This window comes from Carassius auratus, unplaced genomic scaffold (genome assembly GCF_003368295.1).
Source record: "Carassius auratus strain Wakin unplaced genomic scaffold, ASM336829v1 scaf_tig00020768, whole genome shotgun sequence".
Classification (NCBI taxonomy): Eukaryota; Metazoa; Chordata; class Actinopteri; order Cypriniformes; family Cyprinidae; genus Carassius; species Carassius auratus.
This window is the reverse complement of record NW_020525055.1, coordinates 92,072-117,244: the sequence shown is the minus strand read 5'-3', so window position 1 is coordinate 117,244 and position 25,173 is coordinate 92,072. Positions and strand designations below refer to the sequence as shown.

The 25,173-nt window shown below is 43.2% G+C and overlaps 1 protein-coding gene across 2 annotated transcripts in view; it reads right to left on the bottom strand.

Moving 5' to 3' along the window:
* cdkal1 (CDK5 regulatory subunit associated protein 1-like 1) overlaps positions 1 to 25,173 on the bottom strand; it is a 221,278-nt gene that overhangs the window by 127,608 nt on the left and 68,497 nt on the right. For both annotated transcript variants that reach the window (XM_026249271.1, XM_026249272.1), the window contains exons 5-7: positions 24,566 to 24,662; positions 20,421 to 20,469; positions 8,663 to 8,783 (exon numbers count right to left, since the gene is read on the bottom strand). In XM_026249271.1, the coding sequence (XP_026105056.1) occupies positions 8,663 to 8,783; positions 20,421 to 20,469; positions 24,566 to 24,662 (267 nt within the window). The remainder of the gene's footprint in view (positions 1 to 8,662; positions 8,784 to 20,420; positions 20,470 to 24,565; positions 24,663 to 25,173) is intronic.

Sequence of the window (25,173 nt, the reverse complement as noted above, 5' to 3'; positions counted from 1 at the left end):
AGTCTGCACGAGATCAACAAGCTTGTTTGCTTTGCGGCTGCTTTAAATACAAAATAATCATTCGATCTACGTCAGAGCGTCTGAGCGCTCACAAATCTTTCTGCAGCGTCGTGAGCAGAGAGGCAAGAGCGATTTTTGACGCGCTAGACGCCGGCGGTGTGAACGCACAGTTATGGCTGTAGTGTTGTTGTGAAAGTAGGGGCGGAGCATAGAGACTATGCCGTTTCTCGTTTGGTACTCTAGAGTAGACCAATTCACTTTATTGAGGCATACTGCCCCATCTGGTATGGAATGTGGAGTATGACTTGATTTTTTTGCCAAACATTACAGATGGCACCTTTAAATCTAGATTAAAAACACATCTCTTTCGCCAAGCATTCGAATAATGTATCTTTTATTTGTGAGTGTAGTTGCATCTGATCAAAGGTGCATTTTTATTCATTAGCTTGGGTTAAACTAATTTTACTTTGTTGGATCAGCAGCTATGCTAATGATGTCTCTATGTGTTTCTCTGTTTCTGCTGGATCTTCATCCCGTGGTAACTAGGATTTACACAAGCTCCAGTCTGGATCCAGAACACCTGAGAAGAGATGATGCTGACCCTCAGAGGACCTCAGATGATGCTAACCCTAAATCAACAACAGAACTAACAATTATTGCTAAATGTGTGACTGAATCATATAATAACTTAATAATATTGATAGTTCATCGTCTAGCTGACTACGTCTTGTATTATTATTATTATTTTTATTTTTTCTAAAATTCTGTCAAATGTGCACAAACTACTAGCTACTACTAAATATTGTAGAAACATAATTTTCTGTAAAGTTGCTTTGTAACGATTTGTTTTGTAAAAAGCGCTATACAAATAAAATTGAATTGAATTGAATTTCAGGTTCAGTTCAAGTAGACATCCTCACATTCACCTTCATCTTACTCTCTAACTACACACTCAAATTATCAGACTATTAATATTATCTGTAGTAAATAAAATTATCTTTGCTATTGGATTCAGTAAAGAGAGCTCTGGCTTGGCTTTGAATGGCTGGCTTCCCCATCTGGACTGTAAAGAGGATAACATTAGGAGAGGATGGATGACCGCTGTAAGAGCTCATGCTGACCAAACGTACAGCCAGTGATCATCCAGACGGCCTGTGAATGAAGCCCCTCTCTACCTCAGTAGATGTTCACGCTCCGCAGCTGCTGGCCATCGTCTCAGACTGACTGGAGAATCCTTCATCTGTGCTGAGCTCATGACCCAATCTCACAATAAACCCCACCGCATTCATAACGGCAGGAATAACTGCCTCGTATTCCCAGGTCAGCCGCGAGTCTGAAAGAGCTATTGTGTGTGTCATCAGACGTCACCTCAGGGAATAGAGCTGTCTGACAGCAGAATCATTCAGAGAGCAGCCGTCCCTCCAGGGGCCTGAACATCAGGGGACGACACACACACACACACGCTACGAGACTCCAGCGGTGGAAACACCACCAATACCTGCTCATCTACATCAGCACACACAGAGAAACCCTGCCCTAGTTCTTCTCAAACACATGAGGAACTACTGAAACCGTTTGGCCCCGGAAACAATGAACATAAATATTCCACTGAACAGAGTGGAGTGAGATAATCCCAGAAAAATGGAGACGGAGCCTAACGGAGATGAAGATCCCTAACGCTCAGATTCATTCTGCTGCCCTGAGCAACACAGAACAAAACAGATCATATCATCAATCTCACAAAGCCACACATCAGACTACAGGCGTCTTCAGAGCCAATTACTGACCTCAACACACTCACACACACACACACACACACACACACTCACACACACACACACACACACCATTATCGTTCATATTATAAGCGTCACAGGCAAAACACATTAAGAACCATTTGTGAATTAGTTTATTATATTCACAACAGTCATAACATATTTAGCTTACTGAACATTTTTTGTGCCCCCTTATCTTGAGTTTGGGAGTCATTCTTGTTCATTTTTGGTGGTACTGTTGCCCCAAAACCCGGTCCTGTTGAGGTCCGGTCTGCCCTCGGTCTGTGATTTCTTCCGAGGGAAGGGGTGTGCGATATGAATATTTCTGACCGTGGACGATAAAATGGTCTCAATGAGCTGCTTTTGAAGAAATATCGTATTATGCTGCAGCGCACAATCTATCAGCTGCAGTTCTGGCGGCACGTATTGAATATCCTGCGACAGCAGACATATCCAGAAAAACATATGAGAAATACACAAAACTAACGTGGGAGCTCTACTCTCTTCCACCGCTGACCTTCAGAGAGCTAAGGACACAGAGAAACCTTTGACAGAACAGGGCAAACACAATTAACTCAACATTAAGTTCAGCTGAAGACTTGAGCTGGTTAGGAGGCATGAACGTCCATCAGACAGCAGATTGACATCTCCTGAGCAGAAACAGACTATTATTGGAGTCATTCTGACCGATTCCAGCATCGTCTCACTATTTCCATCCGCTCAGGCTGCTACAGACAGACAGACGAGTGCATTTCAAGTGGAAGAGCAGTAATGAAATACAGAAGAGGAGTGCGACCAGCAGACAATGCTCCAGGAAGATTCGTTCATAAATGCTAAACACATAACATGGTCAACTGAATGCTAAACGTGAATCCAGGGAGCAAACGTGGAACTCTGACTTTAACTACTGATGGAGAACATGCTAAAACTAAATGCATGTAAACGCATGTAAATAGAAAGAAAAGCAACACATCTATTTAACATCGAGGGCCGCAATGGAAACAAGCCAAGGGCTTTATTGTGTTTTTATCCTCGACAGTTTTTTCTAAAATGTATGGAATACTTGTATTTTGTACAATTTTATAAACTTGTCAAATAAATTTCAATTTAATTCAATTCAACAACAACTGTGCACGTGTTCTACATCACTGCTCTTGTGAGATTTCTCTGTGAGAAATTCTGTTTGATCATTCATTTATTCTTAAGGATCAATTAAAATGGACTCAAATGGTTCAAAAGTGCACCGTTTTCATGATTTCAGGCTCGGGAGGTCAGAGTTTCAGAAGATCCAGGAAGCTCAGGTGAAGCCTGGAGCTCCAAGCGTCTTTAGATTCATGTTTCAACACAGACTGCAGCCAAAGGCAAGATGCATTATTTATGATGTGTAAATATAGCACCAACACAATGTGAACGGCATTCTACAGAGATACGTTTAATATGTGTGACATCTGAAATAAATGAATTCAAGAACATCTGAATGAATTGAAATGTTAATGGTGTTGTGTGGAGCTCTCTGGAGAGAGACGGCTGATATTACAACCAGTGAAGCTGAATTTCAATGAAGGTATCCAAGGTCAAGCTCTTATCACCGCAATCGCTGGACATGAAGAGACTCCGCTGTTAGACAGTGAAATGTGTTTTATACACAGAACAGTGCTGCGGTTTCTTTACCTAAACATCTCTGAATGCTTCATCTGCCCAGAAACTACAGGGAAATGCATCTTGTGTGGAAATAAATGCATCTGGTGATTGGTTTGTCTCTCTTCCATGATGTGCTCCAGCAGCGGTGAGGAACAGCTGCTCCAGACTGGAGCCAATGGAAACTCATAAGCTAATGTTTTTCACAGGACACGTCTCTCTGATCAGAGCAGGACGAGCCAGAAAGAGCTGCAGACGAGGGACTCTCGCTGTAACGCCAGACTCTGTCAAGATCATGTCAGCAACCGTCGTCTCACTCCTTCAGGAGCAATGTTTGAAAGAATCCATGTGAAGATAAACACTTTAAAATCGCTTTAGACTTTAGACTCTGCCCCGGTACGAGTTGACAAGCTGTTCATTAGTCTGTTTAATTAAATAAGATCAAATGTAGTTGCAATAAATGCATCAAGAATCAGTACACCTCCAGCAGTGGAGTACTATTATTCTGCTGCATGAAACCGCGGAGACGTTTTTTTTTATTTTTCGATTTTAATATATATATATATATATATATAAAGAAAACCGTTTGGAGGCAAAAGAATCTACTTCTATATATATATATAAAAAGTTGATTCTTTTGCCTCCAAACGGTTTTCTTTTTTGACCAGGCACAAACGCGGCAGACGTGTTCATCCATCAGTCTCAGGACAGGACGTCAAATACTTCATGTTTCTGTTAGAGTTCATGTGTTCATCTGACCTTTGCTTTATAGCAACACTGAGCTTCTCCAAAAACCATTCCAGCTGCTTCAGGCTTCAGTAAACTACTGCCAGCAATCCCACCGCCGTCAAATAAAACAGCTGCTATCAGCCATCTGGGAAAACAGTCACAGAGGAGGAGAAAAACTGTGTGGAGCTCGAGAACAAACACAAAACTAAAGCTACATAACTACAGAGAACAACCCCGTCTTACAGATATATAACCTCAAAAACTGCAGTGAAAAGTGTGTTTCAATCAAGTCAAGCAAGTTCAGAGCATTGAAATGGCATTCACACTTTACATTTCTAAATGAAAGAGTGAAGCAGATGTTTACAGAGAGTCAAAGAGTGAGGAAAGGAAAAATAAGAAGAACTGATGAAAAAAGACTGGTCCAAGGCAGAGCAAGTGATTCTGCTAAAAGCCTCAGTCCATTTTTCTAGAACAACACAGGATCCAAACCAAACACAACATAAGATTACAGCAACCAACAAACAATCTGTCCGTCCACATCAAACATGCCAAAATCCATCAAACATCACAGCCAATCAGAGAAGTGTGGGTGGAGCCTATCTCACACTCTCAATGAAATGGATAAAATTAATGATTATAAATTACAAACTTTAACATTACTGAAAATACATACTACGTGACTGATTCCATTTTTCATGAAATATACTTGTTTGTTCACACTGACTTTACAACTATGAATCTATGGGTGCTTCTCAGTATCCCTCCTCGTCTCCTCCGTCCTGCATCCTGTGACCCGGAAACTGATCGAGCACAGCCGTCTTGAAGGACATCTCAATTCTCTAATTGGACCACGAGGATCGAGGAGGGAGGAGGGAGGAGGCTTCATGAGGAGCGAGGATACACAGGTGTATCCAATGCGGAAGTCTTTTATCGACTTAACGTGACACACGTATAAATTCTCCTCCCCCTTCACTGTTGTAATAATTTTTATTTAAATTTTACCATTGCACTTCAAATAAACCAGGCATGTCATATTTTTCAAACTGGGCATCTTGCTTTATTAATATTATGAATGTCTTAATTAACAAACTTTAACAACATAAGGGCAGATCCCTTAAATCACAGCTGATGACACTTTGAAGTAATGCTGAACGGAGTGAGGATAAATCATTTCACTTGATTCAAGTCTTCCATCCTCATGTCTTTTCCTTGCGTCCTTCCCTCGCATCCTGAAGTGGTGGAGCTAAGACACGAGGAAAGGAAGCGAGGAAAGGAAGCGAGGATGCACAAATAAGAATTGAGAAGCACCCTATGTCTATCTATTTGCCGTTTTAAGATGAATTGCTTGAAGTATTCGCCCAACTGTGAGTCGCTTTGGATAAGTGTTTGCAAAATGAATAAAGGTAAAAGCGGTCATGAAATGAGAAATAAATTCCCTTGATCTTTTGACATATACGAGGCCATTGCACTATAAAAACATCCTGTAAGTTTCAGAACTCAAAACAGTCATTAGTCAGATCACTTGTTTAGCTCCGCCCACTGACTCTGCAGCGCTGCCTGTTTAGCTCCACCCACTGACTCTGCAGCGCTGCCTGTTTAGCTCCACCCACTGACTCTGCAGCGCTGCCTGTTTAGCTCCGCCCACTGACTCTGCAGCGCTGCCTGTTTAGCTCCGCCCACTGACTCTGCAGCGCTGCCTGTTTAGCTCCGCCCACTGACTCTGCAGCGCTGCCTGTTTAGCTCCGCCCACTGACTCTGCAGCGCTGCCTGTTTAGCTCCACCCACTGACTCTGCAGCGCTGCCTGTTTAGCTCCACCCACTGATTCTGCAGCGCTGCCTGTTTAGCTCCGCCCACTGACTCTGCAGCGCTGCCTGTTTAGCCCCGCATATGTCATTTAAATAACAAAAGAGGCAAACACAGGTCTACAGAAACCAGACAAACTTTATTTGATGAACTTTAATTTTAATGAAGATCCAGACCACGTCAGTAAGAACTTGGTCCTTTGTTCACTTCAATTAACCGCAGATTCATTTACAATCAAGTCACAACTGTGCATCTGTGTGACTATATTGGATCACACAGTAATGTCAAAACACGTGCAAGTAACTGTTTTCATGATGTTGCCACTATTGCTTTGTCTAATATTACAGATGGTTTGCCGTGTATTGAGTTACTGGTGTGTTTTTGACCTAAATCACAGCAGCGTCCATGTCTGAAGGATTCACGCTATCAATCATACACAACGATTAGCCAATCACAGCAGTGAGCGTTTACTTCAGAGTCTACAATCCTCTACACGTTCAAACAGAGCGTTCTGATGAGAGGGTTAAAAACAGGAGAAATTGCCTATTACTTGTAAATAAGTTTATTTTATTTTTATGTAAAAATCTTGATAATATAAGCAGACCACGGAGAACAAAAAACCATAATAAAGGCAGTTCATGGCCACTTTAACGGCGGAGCCCAGAGTAAACACAATCAGATCTGGAGGAGGATCTGAGCCTGGGACAGAGATGAGAGGCTGGATGATGGATGGGACATCCTGTCGACGGAGAGAAACCTCACAGAGAGCTCTCTATCTGCACCGTCTCCAGAGGACAGGCCTGATGTGAGAGGAGCTCGAGAGCAAACTAAGACCGCTCTAGTGTTGAATAAAGACACACTGACACAGAGGAGATAACGTCACACATGAATACACATGACTCTGAATCAGTGACTGAACACCTCGTGTGATTATTACACTCCAGACACCACTGATGTCTAACACTGAACTGTCCATTATTTTGGCTGCATTTATTATCAATGTATCAGTTATGTGTTATCCTTCTCTTTTTTTTTTTTGCCAGATAAACAACATAATTAAATATTACATATTTGAAATGATTGTTAGCAGTTTGTAGTATAGTTTCTCAAAAGCAGCTCGACTGTAAATGTAGAATAACTAAAGTTCACAACTGATGATGATGATGGTGTGTGTGTGTGTGTGTGTATATATCTGTATATCTGTGTGTGTGTGTGTGTGTGTGTGTGTGAGAGGTGTGTGTGTGTGTGTGTGTGAGAGAGAGAGGTGTGTGTGTGTGTGTGTGTGTGTGTGTGTGTGTGTCTCTGAGCAGCTCTCTCGCAGGACTAACACTGGAATGTTGATCTGGATGATGTTCAGGTTTACACCGAGAGCTTGAGGTGATGAAAGATCTCACACCGTCTCATCGGCTCTTTCTGTGCTGCTGCTTGTGTTGAGATGAACACAGGACAGCCCTGGATCAGCCAGTTCTCACGCAGAGACACACAGCTCAACTACAGCAACAATGATGCTCTCGGTGTTATACAGTGAGGACAGACGGCACATGACTCCTCACATGATCTAACACTGGGAGTCGAATGTGTTTGTCCTCCAGATGACACACATCATGTGAACACAACAGAAAACCCATCCAGGCTGCTTCTAAACAACTGTCTTATTCAATTCCCCAAAATATCTTGCTTCTCAGGAAAAAGAAAATCCTCTCCATGACTGCCATTGGCTCATCTGTGTTCGAGGGGAGGGGCTTATCGATAGGTCAACTGTCTTCAGTAAAGAGCTCAAAGCTCACGACTTGCAGCTAGTTTGCTCAAAAAGCCCTTTTGCTTAGAAAATCCTCCCGAGTACAGACTTCACTGGGCAGGAAAACACGGCAGAACGTCCCAAAGTCCCAAAACAGCATGTTCTCCTCCCATGAAGACTCTCCTCCGCGTCTCGAGGTGTTTCTATTTGCATCTCATTTGGTTCTAAGTGGCTCTGAGAGACGAGCTTCTAATTAAGCCGCCGGGATGCTGGGGATTTGTTGAACGCTGTCGAGCAAACAGACAGATTACGGAGCGACCTCTGGAGATCGTCAGACACACAGCCTCCGGTCCAGCTGTGTCCTCACTGAAGGGTCAGCTCACAGGACCAGACCGCTGCTGTCAGGACGCTGGAGCACCGGGGTCAGAGGCACACACACACACACACACACACACACACACACACACACACACACACACGGCAGACAGGACACTACTTCTCTGTTTGCTCACACATTTGGGCTTTAGAGAGAAGCTACACTTGTTTGTACTGATGCTCGAGCTCCAGTGAATCTGACGCTGGACATCACTGTACACGGACCTAAAAAGGAGCAGTTTCTCTGATAGTATTTCAGTTATCATATCACGTGTGTTTCCTGTCAGCTGTTCAGAATCAGAATCAAATGGCAACATTTTTCTCATCTAATTGGTCAAAGTCTCAGATGGCTTGCACACACACCGAATCATTTCCAGCAGATGCTTACAGCAACACATACATCACAAACTAACACAAAAAGAGATGTGGACTGCACACACACACACACACACACACAATGTGTTTTATGGGTTCATTCCGCAGGTGTAATGGTTTTCTCCTGTACAGTCTGTATTTTCTATCCTCTTACCCTAACTCTACCTCTCACACAAAATCCAGTGAGCCTGAATCGTTCATGAGTGTGTCTGTCCGTTCACATCTTACCCTGTGTTGATGGAAATTATTTCAATCAGCGGGTTCTTCCTGATCTTGGGCAGATCCAGCCGCGCTCCTCCCAGACGCTTGCCTTTCTCCTTCTTCTGACCCAGCAGACGCACGGAGTGACCTGCAACACACACACACACACACACTCATCACCCGAGGAACAGAATCATCACACCCCAGTCCATCAATACAAGCTGATGCCAAAGAGAAAACAGAACAAAGCATTGTGCTCCTTTCCAACAATCACACATTAGCTTCAGGCCACGAGAGAGAGAGAGCGAGACAGAGAGAGAGAAAGAGACAGAGTGTGCGTGTGTCTGCTTCGTGTCGACTGAGATGGATGGAGAAGATATTGAGACGTGATCGTGAATACATCCCCATCATTCAGAGTCCCTGAGCTGAACCCTCCAGGTGTTCACACTAGAGGTCGACCGATGTATCAGTTTACCGATTAATCGGCACCGATAGTTGATTGCTGGAACAATCGGTTATCTGCAAAAATCCATGCCGATAGTTTTCTGGGTTGAGTCCGTTGCTGGAGCGGGGTCAGGGTTCATTATACAGTGTGACAGCGTCCTCTAGTGGCTGAATCACTGACAGCACGTGCTGTGTGTTTAGACACGTGATGCTGAACAGAGAGAGACACTTCAGACAGAAAACACTGATGCTCCTCAGAGTGCCATTCACATAGTTGAACATTAAATTACATTATATTCGCCCTGAATCCTTGTTAATGTACATAAATAGACATAAATAGACACCTTCATTTATAGAGCTATAATATAGATCGTTCTTTCGGTTTGCTTTGATTTTTACACAGTGAACTTCAAACTTATCTGTGTCTCATTGTTCATTCTTGAAGTAAACTTGTGTCCGTTTGGTGAATAAATGCATTGTTTTAGAGCACTGCTCGCGTCTGGAGTGTGTGTGATACCGGTGAGTTCTCCGACTCCGCGCTGCTCTTATTCTGATTAGATCATCATTAAGTGTTCAATAACAGAAGCAGTTCAGGTATGAGAGTTTACATTGTGCTGGTATAATTGTAGGGCTCTATGATTTCTGTGACGCGGATCACCGGAAAAAAAAGATCCCTGCATGTTCTGCGTGACTGTTAATGAATGGCGCAGACGCAAGGTTTCATTTTTAACACATATAATGTTACTGAGGCATTTGATACTCACGGTGATTTCAGCATTTGCACCTGTCTCACAAACAGATTTCATTGGGCCCTGTTAAGAGTGTGGTAACTTCTACATTTACTATTACTATTATTACTTCTATTATTACTACTACTGCTACTACTACTAGTAGTACTAGTAGTAGTATGGTTCAGTCCTTTTTTAATTTTTTATAAATAAAGCACTATTTTAGTTTTTGTTCAATATCCATTTGCAAAACTATCGGTTAATTAATCGGTATCGGCCAGTGTGGTCCTATCTAGCTATCAGTATCAGCAAAATCCAATATCGGTCGAACTCTAGTTCACACACACACACACCTTACATTACAACAACATGGAAATGAACTCAGGTTCCAAGATATGCTGCAATGAAGAGATCTGAGACTGACACACACTGTAACAACCTGATCCACACACACAACCCCTTTATTCACACAACAATACACAGTTATTCTGATAATGGTTTGAAATAAATAATCCTGAATAAAGGAATAACAGGGTCTGTGACAAACATCTTGAGCATGATGTGTGTCTGCACAGAAGAATTGTGGGAACTGCATCCATTAGAGACTCTGAAAGGCCTAGACACATCCACTGTAATCATCAACTGTATTTGTCCAAGACTCTGACAAAACCTCTGACTTGTTCCACAGAGCACGAGGCAGTCAGAGATGCTCTTCTCTGTGTGACACATGTGCTACTATATTCCAGGTCTTCTGGAGTCAGATCAAACCTCAACCACGGCCGGCAACATTTACATTTAATCATTTAGCAGACGCTTTTATCCAAAGCAATTTACAAATGAGAACAATATAAGCAGTCATGTCAACAAGAGAACAACAACAGTATACAAGCGCCATGACAAGTCTCAGTTAGTCTAGTATAGAACGCATAGCCAGGTATTTTTTTTTTTTTTATGAAAAGACAAGAAAAGAAGGGAAAGTGCTAGTATTAGTTGGTTAAGTGCTGGCGAAAAAGATGAGGCTTTAGATGTTTCTTGAAAATGAGTAAAGACTCAGCTGTACGAATTGAGATTGGGAGGTCATTCCACCAGCTGGGCACAGTCCAGGAAAAGGTCAGTGAGAGTGATTGTGAACTTCTTTGGGATGGTACCACAAGGCGTCGTTCACTTGCAGAGCGCAAACTTCTGGAGGGCACATAAGATTTAACCAGTGAGTTTAGGTATGTTGGTGCCGTGCCAGTGGTCGGTCTTGTAGGCAAGCATCAGTACCTTGAATTTGATGCGAGCGGCTACTGGTAGCCAGTGTAACCTGATGAGGAGAGGAGGAACGTGAGCTTTTTTTGGCTCATTGAAGACAACCCTCACTGCTGCATTCTGGATCCGTTGCATAGGCTTGACAGTACATGCAGGAAGAGCCAGGAGAGCATTACAATAGTCCAGTCTGGAGAGAACAAGTGCTTGGACAAGAAGTTGGGTTGCTTGCTATGACAGGAAGGGTCTAATCTTCCTAATGTTGTATAAGGCAAATCTGCAGGATCGGGTCGTTGTAGAAATGTGGTCTGTGAAGCTTAACTGATGATCCATCACAACTCCTAGGTTTCTGGCTGTCCTCGATGGAGTAATGGTTGACGAACGCAGCTGTATAGAGAAGTTGTGATGAAACAATGGGTTTCTCCAGAACAGAGCCAGCGTCCCTCACTTCTTCTGATAACAGGTCTGATAGTGTCAGAGGCTCACGTGACCTCACACACCTCAGCCTCCGTTTAATAGCAGACACATACACTCCTGAACAAAATCTTAAGACCATGGGATGCATCGCAAGTTTTACACATTTTGCACTAGTGGATCATAACCGGGTTGTAAGTGCTGCTTCAAAATGCCAAAAGAAAAAACATGATCAAGAGACAAAAAATAGAGAGTAGGCAATTTATTGAAAACTGCATTTAAAGTCAAACAGGCTGTTCATCAGCTGATCAAAAATTTAAGACCATTGCCCAAAAATAAACTCACAACAAAACTAAAAGTGTCAAAAAATGACTCAGTAGTGAGTAGCCCCACCGTTCTTGTTGATCACTTCAAACACTCGTTTCGGCATGCTTGATGTGACTGTTTCCAGGAGGCTGGTGGGAACGTTGGTCCATGTGGTGAAGATGGCTTCACGAAGGGCATCCACGGTCTGGAACTGACGTCCGTTTTTGTAAACTTCCCTTGCCATCCATCCCCAAATGTTCTCAATGGGATTTAGATCAGGGGAACACGCAGGATGGTCCAAAAGAGCAACGTTATTCTCCTGGAAGAAGTCCTTTGTCAGGCGGGCGTTGTGAATTGCAGCGTTGTCCTGTTGAAAGACCCAGTCATTACCACACAGACGGGGCCCCTCGGTCAAGAGGGATGCCCGCTGCAACAGATCCACATAGCCAGTTGCCGTTTGACGCCCCTGCACAACCTGAAGCTCCATTTTCCCATTGAAGGAAAAAGCACCCCAGATCATGATGGAGCCTCCTCCACTGTGCCGCGTAGAAAACATCTCAGCTGGGATCTCCTTGTCATGCCAGTAACGTTGGAAACCATCAGGACCATCCAGGTTAAATTTTTTCTCGTCAGAGAATAAAACTTTCTTCCACCTTTCAATGTCCCATGTTTGGTGCTCCCTTGCAAATTCCAAACGGGCAAGTTTGTGTCGTGGGAGGAGACGTGGCCTTTGAAGACGTTTTTTGTTCTTGAAGCCCTTCTCTAGCAGATGACGTCTTATGGTTATTGGGCTGCAGTCAGCATCAGTAAGGGCCTTAATTTGGGTCGAGGATCGACCTGTGTCTTCACGGACAACCCGTCGGATCCTGCGGCTCAGTGCAGGTGAAATCTTTTTGAGTGTACAACTTGACTTTTTTGTCCCATAACTCTCAGGATTTTTTAAGAAATGTAAAATGACTGTCTTACTGCGTCCAACCTCGGCAGCGATGGCGCGTTGTGTGAGACCTTGCTTGTGCAGCTCAACAATCCTGCCACGTTCAAAAAGAGAAAGCCTTTTTGCCTTTGCCATCAGGAGATCTTGACAGTATGACTGCTTGAAAAACAATGACATGAAAGCCATATTTTTGTGCAGATTTGACCTTTTTATGGCTATGGTCTTAAACTTTTGATCAGCTGATGAACAGCCTGTTTGACCTTAAATGCAGTTTTCAATAAATTGCCTACTCTCTATTTTTTATCTCTTGCTCCTGTTTCTTCTTTTGGCATTTTGAAGCAGCACTTACAACCCGGTTATGATCCACTAGTGCGAAATGTGTAAAATTTGCAAGCATCCCCTGGTCTTAAGATTTTGTTCAGGAGTGTATGTAATCAAATCTCTAAATAATTAATACAACCATCTACACGCAAATAACAGAAAGAAAGGATCCGAGGCCAGAGGTGTCACAGAGTCTCCTGTGTCTCGAACCTCTGGAGAAGAGACAGACGACATCACACAGGAACCCAAGCGATCACCAGCTATATCCAGAACAATCAAGCTCACAGACACCTGAGATCTACAACACTAGAGCTCTTCAGAAGTCATGTGTCATCCATACATTTCAGTGTTCTGATCAGAGTCTTTACTGACACGGAGCGCAGATCTACTGATCTGACCAGCAAAAGATCATTATCCTGATCACAGCAATGCATCAGGGACCCAAGCGTGTACACTAATTGCATCATGTGAAACATCTCAATATAGTCTAAAGTTAGCATAATTACCCCATGCTTAAAGAAGCAGAATGCATTAAAAATCATTCACTCTCCATTTATAACTGCCAGGATAAATGAGATTTAGCTGTGTGCATAAATATATTTCAATAAAAGATGAAAATGAGCATCTCGTCAGTAATCTTGGATGAGTATTTCTCCAAACTCAATGATGAGCGGATCTCAAGAGCTCAGCTGTCTATTCTCTTTTTCACACTGAAAGAGCAAAATAAAAAGAAATCAAACACAGAAGCTGAACGGTTGGGTCCATCAGTGATGAAGGTGATCATCAGCAGAGATCTGATGAGGGAGAGCACATTCATGCGGGTCTTATTTATTTAGCGGGTCAGATTTAGATAGAAGAAACAGCCTAGCAACAGATAAGGACAGTGAGGCGTGGCCAGCTGACTTCAATCACAGGTAATCAGGCCAATACAAAAGCGGTAGGTTTCACCGTGGCAGCGGTCACGGCAACCCTAGTGTGAATCGAGGAAAAGACCGACTAGTGTAAAGACCATCGACTCTACCTGTGCGACTCCACCGAGCAAGGACACCGACAGGGCACTTGAGTATTGCTTTTCTCTTCTTTCTTTACTTTTTGCATAGCTTGTTCTCAAATACTTATTTCTTACACTTGTAGTCACTATGTGCTTTTAGATCTCCACTATCACTACTAACACTCCGAGAGCACGCTACGTACATCGCAGGAAGGCCTGTCTGACAAACCTACGGCCTGTCCCTCTGACCTCTACTACTACGCTCTCTATTGCAGTTGGTCTCTGGAACTCCCAGTCTGCAGTTAACAAAGCAGACTTCATTTTCTCTATTGCTACTCTTTCTGGTCTCAACCTCATGGCACTGACTGAGACTTGGATCAAACCTGAAGATACTGCCACCCCTCCAGCCCTCTCTACTAATTTCACTTGTTCCCACACTCCTCGTACCACTGGGAGGGGTGGAGGTACGGGTCTCCTTATATCCAAAGAATGGAAATTTGATCTTCAGCCATCAACTACAGGTACTGGTTAATTTGAATCACATGCCATTACTGTAACCCACCCTGTTAAAATCCACTTTGTGGTCATTTATCGTCCCCCCGGTCAATTGGGAAACTTCTTGGAGGAGTTGGATGTGCTGCTATCAAACTTTCCTGAAGATGGTACTCCTCTGGTACTGCTTGGTGACTTCAACATCCACCTAGATAAACCCCAGGCTGCTGACTTCAAAACTCTGCTCACCTCATTTGATCTCAAGCTAGTGTCTACTACAGCGACTTACAAATCAGGCAACCAACTGGACCTCATCTACACGCGCTGTTGCTCTGTGGACAACTCATCAGTTGCTCCACTGCACACCTCCGACCACTTCCTCATTACTGCTAACCTAGCACTTACTCCTGAAGCGCCTCACACTCCAACGCAGGTCACCTTTCGACACAACCTCACTCACTCTCTCCATCTCGCCTATCTTCTGTGGTTTCATCCTCGCTTCCTGCACTCTCTCAGTTTTCTGCTCTGGACACGAACAGTGCTACGGACACTCTTTGCTCCACTGTAACATCTTGCTTGGACAACTTTTGCCCACTGTTGTCTAGACCAGCATGCACCACCCCATCTGCCCCCTGGCTGTCCGAAGTTCTCCGTAAACATCGCTCTAAACTCAGGGCTGCAGAGAGGAAATGGCAGATATCAAGAAACCCTACCCACCTCAGTGTGTATCAGTCTCTCCTCTCTTCCTTCTCTGAAAATGTCTTCACGGCTAAAACATCCTACTACCACAACAAAATTAACAGCTGTTGTGATGCTGAGACACTCTTCAAAACTTTCTCTTCTCTCCTTAATCCGCCTCCACCACCTCCTCCATCGACTCTTACAGCGGACGACCATGCAGTTTTCTTTACAAATAAGACAAGAACCATCAGTGACCAATTCTCCACACCGCAGACTGAGGACAACTTCACAATGACCGACACACGCTCTTTCTCCTTCTCCCCACTCTCAGAGATGGACGTTTCCAAACTTCTCCTGTCCAATCATCCTACTACTTGTCCACTTGATCCGACCCCCACTCACCTCCTTCAAGCGATGTCTTCTTCAGTCATACCTTCACTTACTCACGTTATCAACTCCTCTCTTCACTCTGGAACATTTCCTTCAACATTTAAGCAAGCTCGGGTAAGCCCACTGCTTAAGAAACCATCTCTAAATCCAGCACTTCTTGAAAACTACAGACCTGTATCCCTTCTTCCATTCATTGCAAAGACACTTGAGCGAGCTGTGTTCAACCAGCTTTCTATGTTCCTTGAACAGAACAACCTCCTGGACAGCAACCAATCTGGCTTCAAAAGTGGCCACCCAACTGAGACTGCTCTGCTCTCGGTTACTGAAGCCCTGCAAATGGCAAGAGCAGCTTCAAAATCCTCAGTACTCATCTAACTGGACCTGTCTGCTGCTTTTGACACCGTTAATCAGCAGATTTTCCTGTCCACCCTCAGAAAGATGGGCATCTCTGGAACTGCTCTCCTGTGGGTTAAGTCCTACCTCTCAGATAGATCCTTCAGTGTGTCTTGGAGGGGTGATGTTTCAAAGTCACACCACCTTGCTACTGGGGTTCCTCAAGGCTCAGTACTTGGACCACTTCTCTTCTCCATCTACATGACGTCATTAGGATCTGTCATTCAGAAGCATGGCTTTTCTTATCACTGCTACGCTGATGACACCCAACTCTACTTCTCATTCCAGCCAGATGACCAGACGGTAGCTGCTCGCATTTCAGCCTGTCTGAGTGACATTTCTAGCTGGATGAATGACCATCACCTTCAGCTTAACCTTACGTAGACAGAACTCCTGGTGATTCCAGCTAACCCATTGCTTCATCACAACTTCTCTATACAGCTGGGTTCATCAACCATTACTCCTTCGAGGACAGCCAGAAACCTAGGAGTTGTGATGGATCATCAGTTAAGCTTCACAGACCACATTGCTACAACGACCCGGTCCTGCAGGTTTGCCTTATACAACATTAGGAAGATTAGACCCTTCCTGTCAGAGCAAGCCACCCAACTTCTTGTCCAAGCTCTTGTTCTCTCCAGACTGGACTATTGTAATCCTCTCCTGGCTCTTCCTGCATGTACTGTCAAGCCTCTGCAACGGATCCAGAATGCAGCAGTGAGGATTGTCTTCAATGAGGCAAAAAAAGCTCACGTTAATCCTCTCCTCATCAGGTTACACTTGTGCTCGCATCAGATTCAAGGTACTGATGCTTGCCAACAAGACAACCACTGGCACGGCACCAACATACCTAAACTCACTGGTTAAATCTTATGTGCCCTCCAGAAGTTTGCACTCTTCAAGTGAACGACGCCTTGTTGTGCCATCCCAAAGAAGTTCAAAATCACTCTCACGGACCTTTTCCTGGACTGTGCCCAGCTGGTGGAATGACCTCCCAATCTCAATTCGTACAGCTGAGTCTTTACTCATTTTTTTTAAGAAACATCTAAAGACTCATCTTTTTCGCCAGCACTTAACCAACTAATACTAGCACTTTTCCTTCTTTTCTGGTCTTTTCATTAAACAAAAAAAAACCTGGCTATGCGTTCTATACTAGACTAACTGAGACTTGTCATGGCGCTTGTATACTGTTGTTATTCTCTTGTTGACCGACAAGTTGTTGTTCTCATTTGTAAAATCGCTTTGGATAAAAGCGTCTGCTAAATGATTAAATGTAAATGTAGATCACGAAAGGCTCTGATCTGGTCTTTAGGCGTTCAGTCGGTCATGATCATTTATATCCATCCACCCTGAAGACATCCGTCAGTCCCTCACCCAAACCAACACTCAAAACTGAGCAAGACCCGATGTCATCACTCACGAAACACCACTCTCTAGAACTAAACAAGTCTCCCGTCATCCTAGGAAAGGTCATTCAGTTCAGTCACATGACGCAGAAGACTGTGAGGACCTTCTCATACTTTCTTCAGTGATTCAGACACATTCGAGGAACATCAGGCATTAATCCAACTGTTGTGACACAACAGATCTGCTGTTTTACACTGTGCTTGTTCCAGTGTATTCTGGGATTGTGTTCACAGTGAAGAACATGTGTAGAGTGGACGTCACGCTAGGATTTGACCAGCACTCTACCCAAAATTCCACTTTTTCACTGGAGGAAGTGTTATTATGGATAGTAGACTATGTATTTGAGTTAAAAGCGTCTTAATGCTGGATTTTGGTTTTTCTTCTCCAGATGTTCACTGATGGACTGGAGTTCTGTGGATTATTGTGATGTTTTTATCAGCTGTTTGGACTCTCATTCTGACGTCACCCATTCACTGCAGAGCATCCATTGATGAGACACTGATGCAGTGCTACATTTCTACAAATCTGATGAAGAAACAAACTCATCCTGATCCTAATTCTCCATCAGAATGTTTAATTTTTTTCTGGACTGTTCCTTGAAGTGTGTGACACACAGTGAAGGTTCACAGCTGATTTGAGCGCAGCAGGTACTGATGTGGATCTGCTCCTCCTGTCTTCCTGTCGCTGTGGGGGCGAGATGCTTCTTCCTCTTTCATGCGGCTGTGGATTGATCAAGTGGATAGAGAGAGGCAGCGGTCAGCCTCCAGTCTTCTCCTGATGCTCACAGCAGGAGATCTTCACCTCCACGCCTCTGATCAGATGAACAGAGAAACAGCCAACTCCTAACTCCTGCTAACAAAACTATTTAAAAATCTCTAGTTTTATCTTCAGTGTTGAGCAGCGTTCTGCTGCAGCTGTTCACAGAAACAAAGAGCTATATCTGTGTGTGTGTGTGTGTGTGTCTGTGTATGCGCGTGTGCTCACTCATGAAATGCGGCTCTAAGGCCCCGTCCACACGGAGACGCGTTTCTGTGAATACGCACAGATTTTTTATCGGATAGGCGTTTCGTCCACACGCATCCGGCGTTTTCGTAAGGTGAAACCGCTATTTTTTGAAACCGGGTCACAGATTAATAAATGTATTGTTCCATGTTCATTTTTGTACCACGCGCAAGGTTTATGAGCATAGTCCAAGTCTTCTCTGTTTTTAGTGTATCTCTGTGGCAGAATTACAGCGCCACATACTGGTCTGGCATGTATACTACATCATTTTGCGGTTTCGTGTGGACGCGGATATTTCTTGAGACGAGGAAAAAAAAGATTGGATTGGGGCAAGCTCCTTCTCCGTGTGGACGGGGCCTAAAGTAACCTGCCAAAACACTGAGCACACGATCAACATTTTGTTAGATGTCTTGTCTCTCCAATGGTGCAGTGTTTCTTCATCATCATCATGTTACTTTGGGACAGACAGTTGGAGCAGAAGAGAAAGACGAGCAGTTGATCATCTCTGTAATAATTTGCACTAATGAACTGATAACATTTGAAATGTGTATTAAAGTAAAATGATGAAACATTGATTTCAGTCTGTACTCGAACATAAAAATAACACAAACACCCTTCTTCTTCTTCTGGGAGTCCATCATACTGTATCTGATGACCTTCCTCATTTGCGGTGTATCCTTTGATTGCTAAAGAGCCATATCCACTCACACGCACACATAAACTACTGTCACAATACTCGGCAAAAATGCTAGCACTGTAGTTTTAGTTAGCAGGGGACCATTCCCAACAATTAGGGCTGGGATAAATGATTATTTTTTAAACGATTAATCTAGTGATTATTTTTTTGATGTATCGATTAATCTAATGATTAACTTTTTTAGACCGATTCGATTTCGATTATCTCCCCATTAACTGCCTACTAACAATTTATACATGTTGATTTACATATCTGAATGAAAAAAACATGAATTCCTTAACATTGCAATATATGTTTATTGCTCTTAAAATTACAAAATAAAAGACTGACTAAGAATGCATTACTTTGCACTTGTATAGAGATAGCATTCAATAAAACCTTGAAGCCTTGAAAACACATAGCTTACTGAAACAAGCTTACTGAACACATAGGGACTAGCTTACTGAAAAAAAGTTATTTCAGATGAAAATAACAACAACTTGATGTTTAGCATTCAATAAAAAAGGTCACCCAAAATACTTGTTTAGAGCAATTGAAAGAATACAGTAACCAATAAAAACTTGAGGGCTTTAAGCTAATACAGAGAGTGCTTTTCCAAAAAAAAAAAAAAAAAAAAAAAAAAAAAATATTAACAGTGGGAGCCAGCAGCCTGTCATGGAGAAAAAAAAAAACCATGTGAAACTTTGGCGTTTCGCCCTTTTTCTATCGTGTCTAATGATTTTGGTTAATATGCACGAGAGAGAGAGCGAGCAAGACAGTGCTAGTGTAGTTCTAAGACTGAGTGCGCGAGCGCGCGTGAAACTTTGGCGTTCCGCCCTTTTTCTATCGTGTCTAATGATTTTGATTAATATGCACAAGGGAGAGAGAGAGCAAGAAGCGCTCGTGTTGTTAGAAGACTGAGTGCGCGCGCAGCCGGTGCTCTCTCTCTCTCGTACGCGCCCTGTCAGGCGCAGCAGTCATTCTATTCTACATCTCTCACCGATCAAATAAGGCTTTGACAGCAGCCAGAAAAAAAGATCAATGCAGAAAACCCCCTGGATTGGTTATATAACGTTGGACAGAATGTTGATCCGGCCATCGCGTATATTCAGCGCACATAAGGTAAACATTTTGCAAACGTTTTTTAGAGGAATAAAAACAGGTAGACGAATCGATGCGCATATTTTGCGTCGACGTATCGATGACCTCGACGCGTTGTCCCAGCCCTACCAACAATCCATAACCAACTACTCAAAAATCCAATTAAATGCATCTGATGAGCTCAGAAGAGAACACAGAGACTCAGATGAATAAACATGCACAAAAAGGTGTGTGTGTGTGTGTGTGTGTGTGTGTCTGACCTTTGATTGCCTCGTCCACGACCTCCACAACTCGATCGATCTGCTGGACCTACAGAGACACAGAGAGACGCTGTGAGAACTCATCCAGAGGTCAGTCATGTGAACTCCTGTCCTGATGATGTAGAGACGATGACACATGTGCTTCTGCTGTCATATGAACCCACTACAACTCATTAAGACATACCGTATTTTCCGGACAATAAGTCGCACTTTTTTTCATAGTTTGGCTGGTCCTGCGACTTATAGTCAGGTGCGACTTATTTATCAAAATTAATTTGACATGAACCGAAAGAAAACATTACATTCCTCTCGCGGCTGGAGACGGTAATGTTTTCTCTTGGTTCTAAATAAATGCGACTTATAGTCCAGTGCGACTTATATATGTTTTTTTCCTCGTCATGAACTATTTTTGGACTGATGCGACTTATACTCAGGTGTGACTTATAGTCCGAAAAATACGGTATGTCTTTCATCATTAACATTAATTTAATGTTATTTCTGCTTTTAATAGTATAATCATGTGTTCTCACACACAACAGGGCTCAACATGAAGCTTTGACATGTGCTTGTCCTTTGGTAAAGTAAATCTGTCATGCACTTGTCCGAGTACAAAAGTTACTTGTCCGTGGCAAAAAAAAAAAAAAAAAAAAGATAAAAAATTCTGAAGTTTGTTACTGATTCTGTAATCAGGTTACTTGTGGAGTTGGACAATGACTCTGATCAAGCTCCTCTCATCTCTGATGTCAGAACCTCTCATCAGTAAACGCCAGCAGATCAGGCACTGCTTTCAATGATTATATTCATTACGAGGCACTTGAGAAGTTGTCTGAAGGCAGAACCGATAGATGTGTCATGCATGTGTGAACGGATGAGGAGATGAAGGATGGTGATGCTCTGCAGACAGATGTTTCTCTACACCTGTGTCTGAAACACCTGTAATCTGGAACTAAACTGACCTTGTTCTAGGTTTGTGCCGATAGACCATAGTATCATGAATCAACAATAGTCAGAGATATCGCCTGTGACTGATGCCTTTGACAATATCAAGACCATTAATACTACTACTGCTATTATCAGGCTAGCATTATTATCTAATTAATATTAGGGCTCATTTGTTCCATCAGTTTTATTGTTAGGTGTTTGTGTTGGTGAATGCATCGGTCAGTCATCGGTCAGACGGAGATATGTCTGAGCGTGCTCTTCCTCATCATTAACAGCTAAGGGGAAATGTGTAAATAAAGATTCATTCATCAAACAGTGTGGATAGCTTCACTGATTATAACAGGAGTGTTATAAAGTGCATAAACTCACACTAGACTGAAGTCAGTGATGTTCTTCAGTAGTGTACAGTAGATGCTCGTGTTCTGTAGCTGCTGTATGAATAACCAAGGAATATCATAACATCCATATGCTACTTGACTAAAGAGATGTAACAGTTAATAGACAGACAGACAGGACGGGATCAGCTGATTCCTCAGAGCCTCTTCTGCACATCTGCACACACGTCACCACTGCTTCCAGTCTAACCCACGGCGGAGAGAAAGAGTGCACTCAGGAGGAACGGCACATGGAGTGAGAATAAAGAGCCTGTACTGCTCAGAGTCGGCTGGAGGCAGCAATCTTTCCTCCGCTGAGATCGTTTCTGCATGGAGGACTGAGATTGCAGGAGCAGATCTACAGTATTAAAGGGTCCATTGTGAGGCACACCCCGTGGTTAAATGGCCGACCCGAGGCTACCGGGGCCATTAATTCAGCTGTACTGTGGACCGAGAGACGGAGCGCAAAACACACTGGAACAGAAATCAATTCTGCCCTAATGGGAGCCCAATCTCAGCCCAGATACACAGCGGGCCGGCTCTCAGTGCAGCTCTCCAGAAGCACGTCAAAGAGCCAGAAGAAAGGTAATTTTATTGAGTGGACTCTTTCATGTGCTAGCAGAGATGTTTGGGAGCGGCAGGAGGGCGGTGTGTTTAGCATTACAGGCGTGTTCCTCCCTCCGCTGCAGTTTTGTGCTTTTAATTCAGCCCTGGACAGAAGAACTTCAAAATCCGATGTGTGATTCCCCACAGCTATCGTTTTTAAAGCAAACTACTTGAAAGCAACGAGGGACGAGCCGCATTCACAAGGAAGTCTGTTGTCTAGACGAAACAAAGAAGTGCTGAGGCAACTCCATCAAACGCTGAGACCTCTGACCTCCGGACCGATCCGGACCGATCCTGTGTTTGTCTGGGTGTCTGTGGAGACTGCTGCACCGTATCATCTGCATGCCTCATGTGACTGTCCTGAGCCCTGACAGAAGACCGTGTGTGGATCTGGACCGCCGGTGACCGCTGCGCTGAGAGATGGACGCGCTCCTTCACAAAGCCTCTGTCTGGATCTGAACACAGCAGGAGGAGCATCACTGGAGCTGATGGATTCTGTCTGGAACCACGACACCATTACTAACATTACTAACCAGCACCATTTAGAGCACGGGTCTCAAACTCAGTTCCTGGAGGGTCACAGCTCTACACAGTTCAGCTCCAGCCCTAATCAAACACTGATCCAGATGATCAAGGTCTTCAGGATCACCAGAAGCTTCAGAGCAGGTGTGAGTTAGAGCTAAGTTTTAGAGGCTGACAGACTCACCGTAGGAAGAAAAACACTACCTTGTAAATGCATAGTATAACACAGAGTGCAATACTGTTTCCCTGATTATTTGGGACAACCCCTAATTTACATGTTTATTCTTGGCTACACCTTCAGGCAGAACTCCACACACACTGAAGGACTCGAGCCGCTGGATCAGGTCACTGCACCACTGCTCTGAAGATAAGACTTATTAACAGTAATGAATCAGTAGGAGCATCTCAATTCAATATTATTGTGAGGTCATGATCACAATATTCAAATATCCAAACCAGGGCTTCCTGTGGTAATATACTCACTGCACAGATGCCTACGCAACAGTGCTAGGAAATCAGATTTTACAATTTAAATGAAAATAAAAACAAAACAAAAATTATAATTATTAAAGTACACTCAAAGATTAGTTAGAGTCTAACCACAAAAGAAGGATATGTGCAGTGTAATAGAGTCATCAGAAATATGATCAGGCGTGACCTACATGTGTCAATAAAAATATAATGCACTGTTGCTGATTTGCCTAATTTTATATCTAGCCTGTGGTTCAGGATATTCTCACACACCATCAGAACCAGGGTGTTGTTGGTGTGACTACAGATCTCCATCTGTATACTGTAGTATAACTCTAGTGCTCCAAACACACTTCACATTCACTTTACATCTCTTTCAGACTGCACACAAACATTAAACACTCATTCACATCATCAACACTCATGCATCTGTTTTCTCCTGCGCTGCTGCTCCAACATTGCTTTATTAATGAACTGTTAGAAAAGTGTGAACTGATATGAATCAAAAGAGAATAGAATTATGATTCATATCTGACCTCTATGAATAAGGCATCAAACTGACAGTTTAAAGCACTAATAATGTAGGTCAATGACTGTTTACATGGACCCTCTTAATGAGATTATGCGATTTTGGAAATATTGTGTTTATACTTTACTGCGATCCACAATACGATTAAACTCATAATCACATTAACATAGGTGGTGTTAGCCGATTTTACCAGCTTCTCGGCTCTCTTTAAATCATAACCAATCCAGGTCTGTTTGTTTGCACAGCCATGTTTTATTAAAGCAGGCCCGGTTAGACCTTCATAAACATGAATGTGATGGTGATTGCACACACACTGTCGGACAGCAGACCATAAATACTGTAATTAAATAAAAGCACAGGCCTGTTCCTGCTCCGCATTAACAGCTGCTGAATTACTAGAACACAGATCTGATCAGTTCTCCACACACACACACACACACACACACATCCTCAGAGACTCAACGGCTCAGTATGCAAAACACCGGCTCATTTGCATAAGCTGATTTTTCCAACGGTAAGACCAAACAATCATCGCCCACACGTGTGACTCTGACTCGGTGCCGGATTCCAGCGTTAACTAATGCAAATATGAGCTGAAAACAGCTCCTTCACTAAAACACCTAGCACAGACCATCATCAGCCCCAGTGTGTGTGTGTGTGTGTGCGTGAGAGTGTGTGTGCGTGAGAGTGTGTACGCTCACCCCGATGATGCTCAGCTCTTTCAGGTAGTCTGACCTGGGCTGAGCCTGTGGCACACATCCAGCCAGAACCACCTTCTTATTCTGCTCCTGCGCTTTCCTGAAACACACACACACACACACACACACAGTCAGCATCAGTCCAGCGGTCCACCCATACCTGTAGCACTCCACGCTTACAGAGCTTTTATCATAATTTTTAATAAAATATTAAATAAATGAAAATTCATTTATTAATGCTGTCAATAGTTAGTAAATACCACATTAAAGACATTAACATTTAGCCTTCAAACATTGCTTCATTTAGTAAACACTGCATAAAAAATGAAAAGATGAAGCTGAAAGTCAGACAGCACATGAGGAGCAGGTCACAGTGACAGATGTAGAGTAAAGCACAGATCTACTCTGGATCACCCAGGACTCAGCACTCCTGATCCTGGTGCTTTCACTAGTGTCTATGATGACGGATCAACCTTCAGACAGATCAATCTGAATCTGATGGGGCTGGCTGTTCACTAGCACTAGTTCTGACATGCTCCGAGTGGAAGTAATCAATCGTGTCTCATACGCTGAAGGATCTCTTCTCTTCACTAAAGTTAAGATGTTCTCCT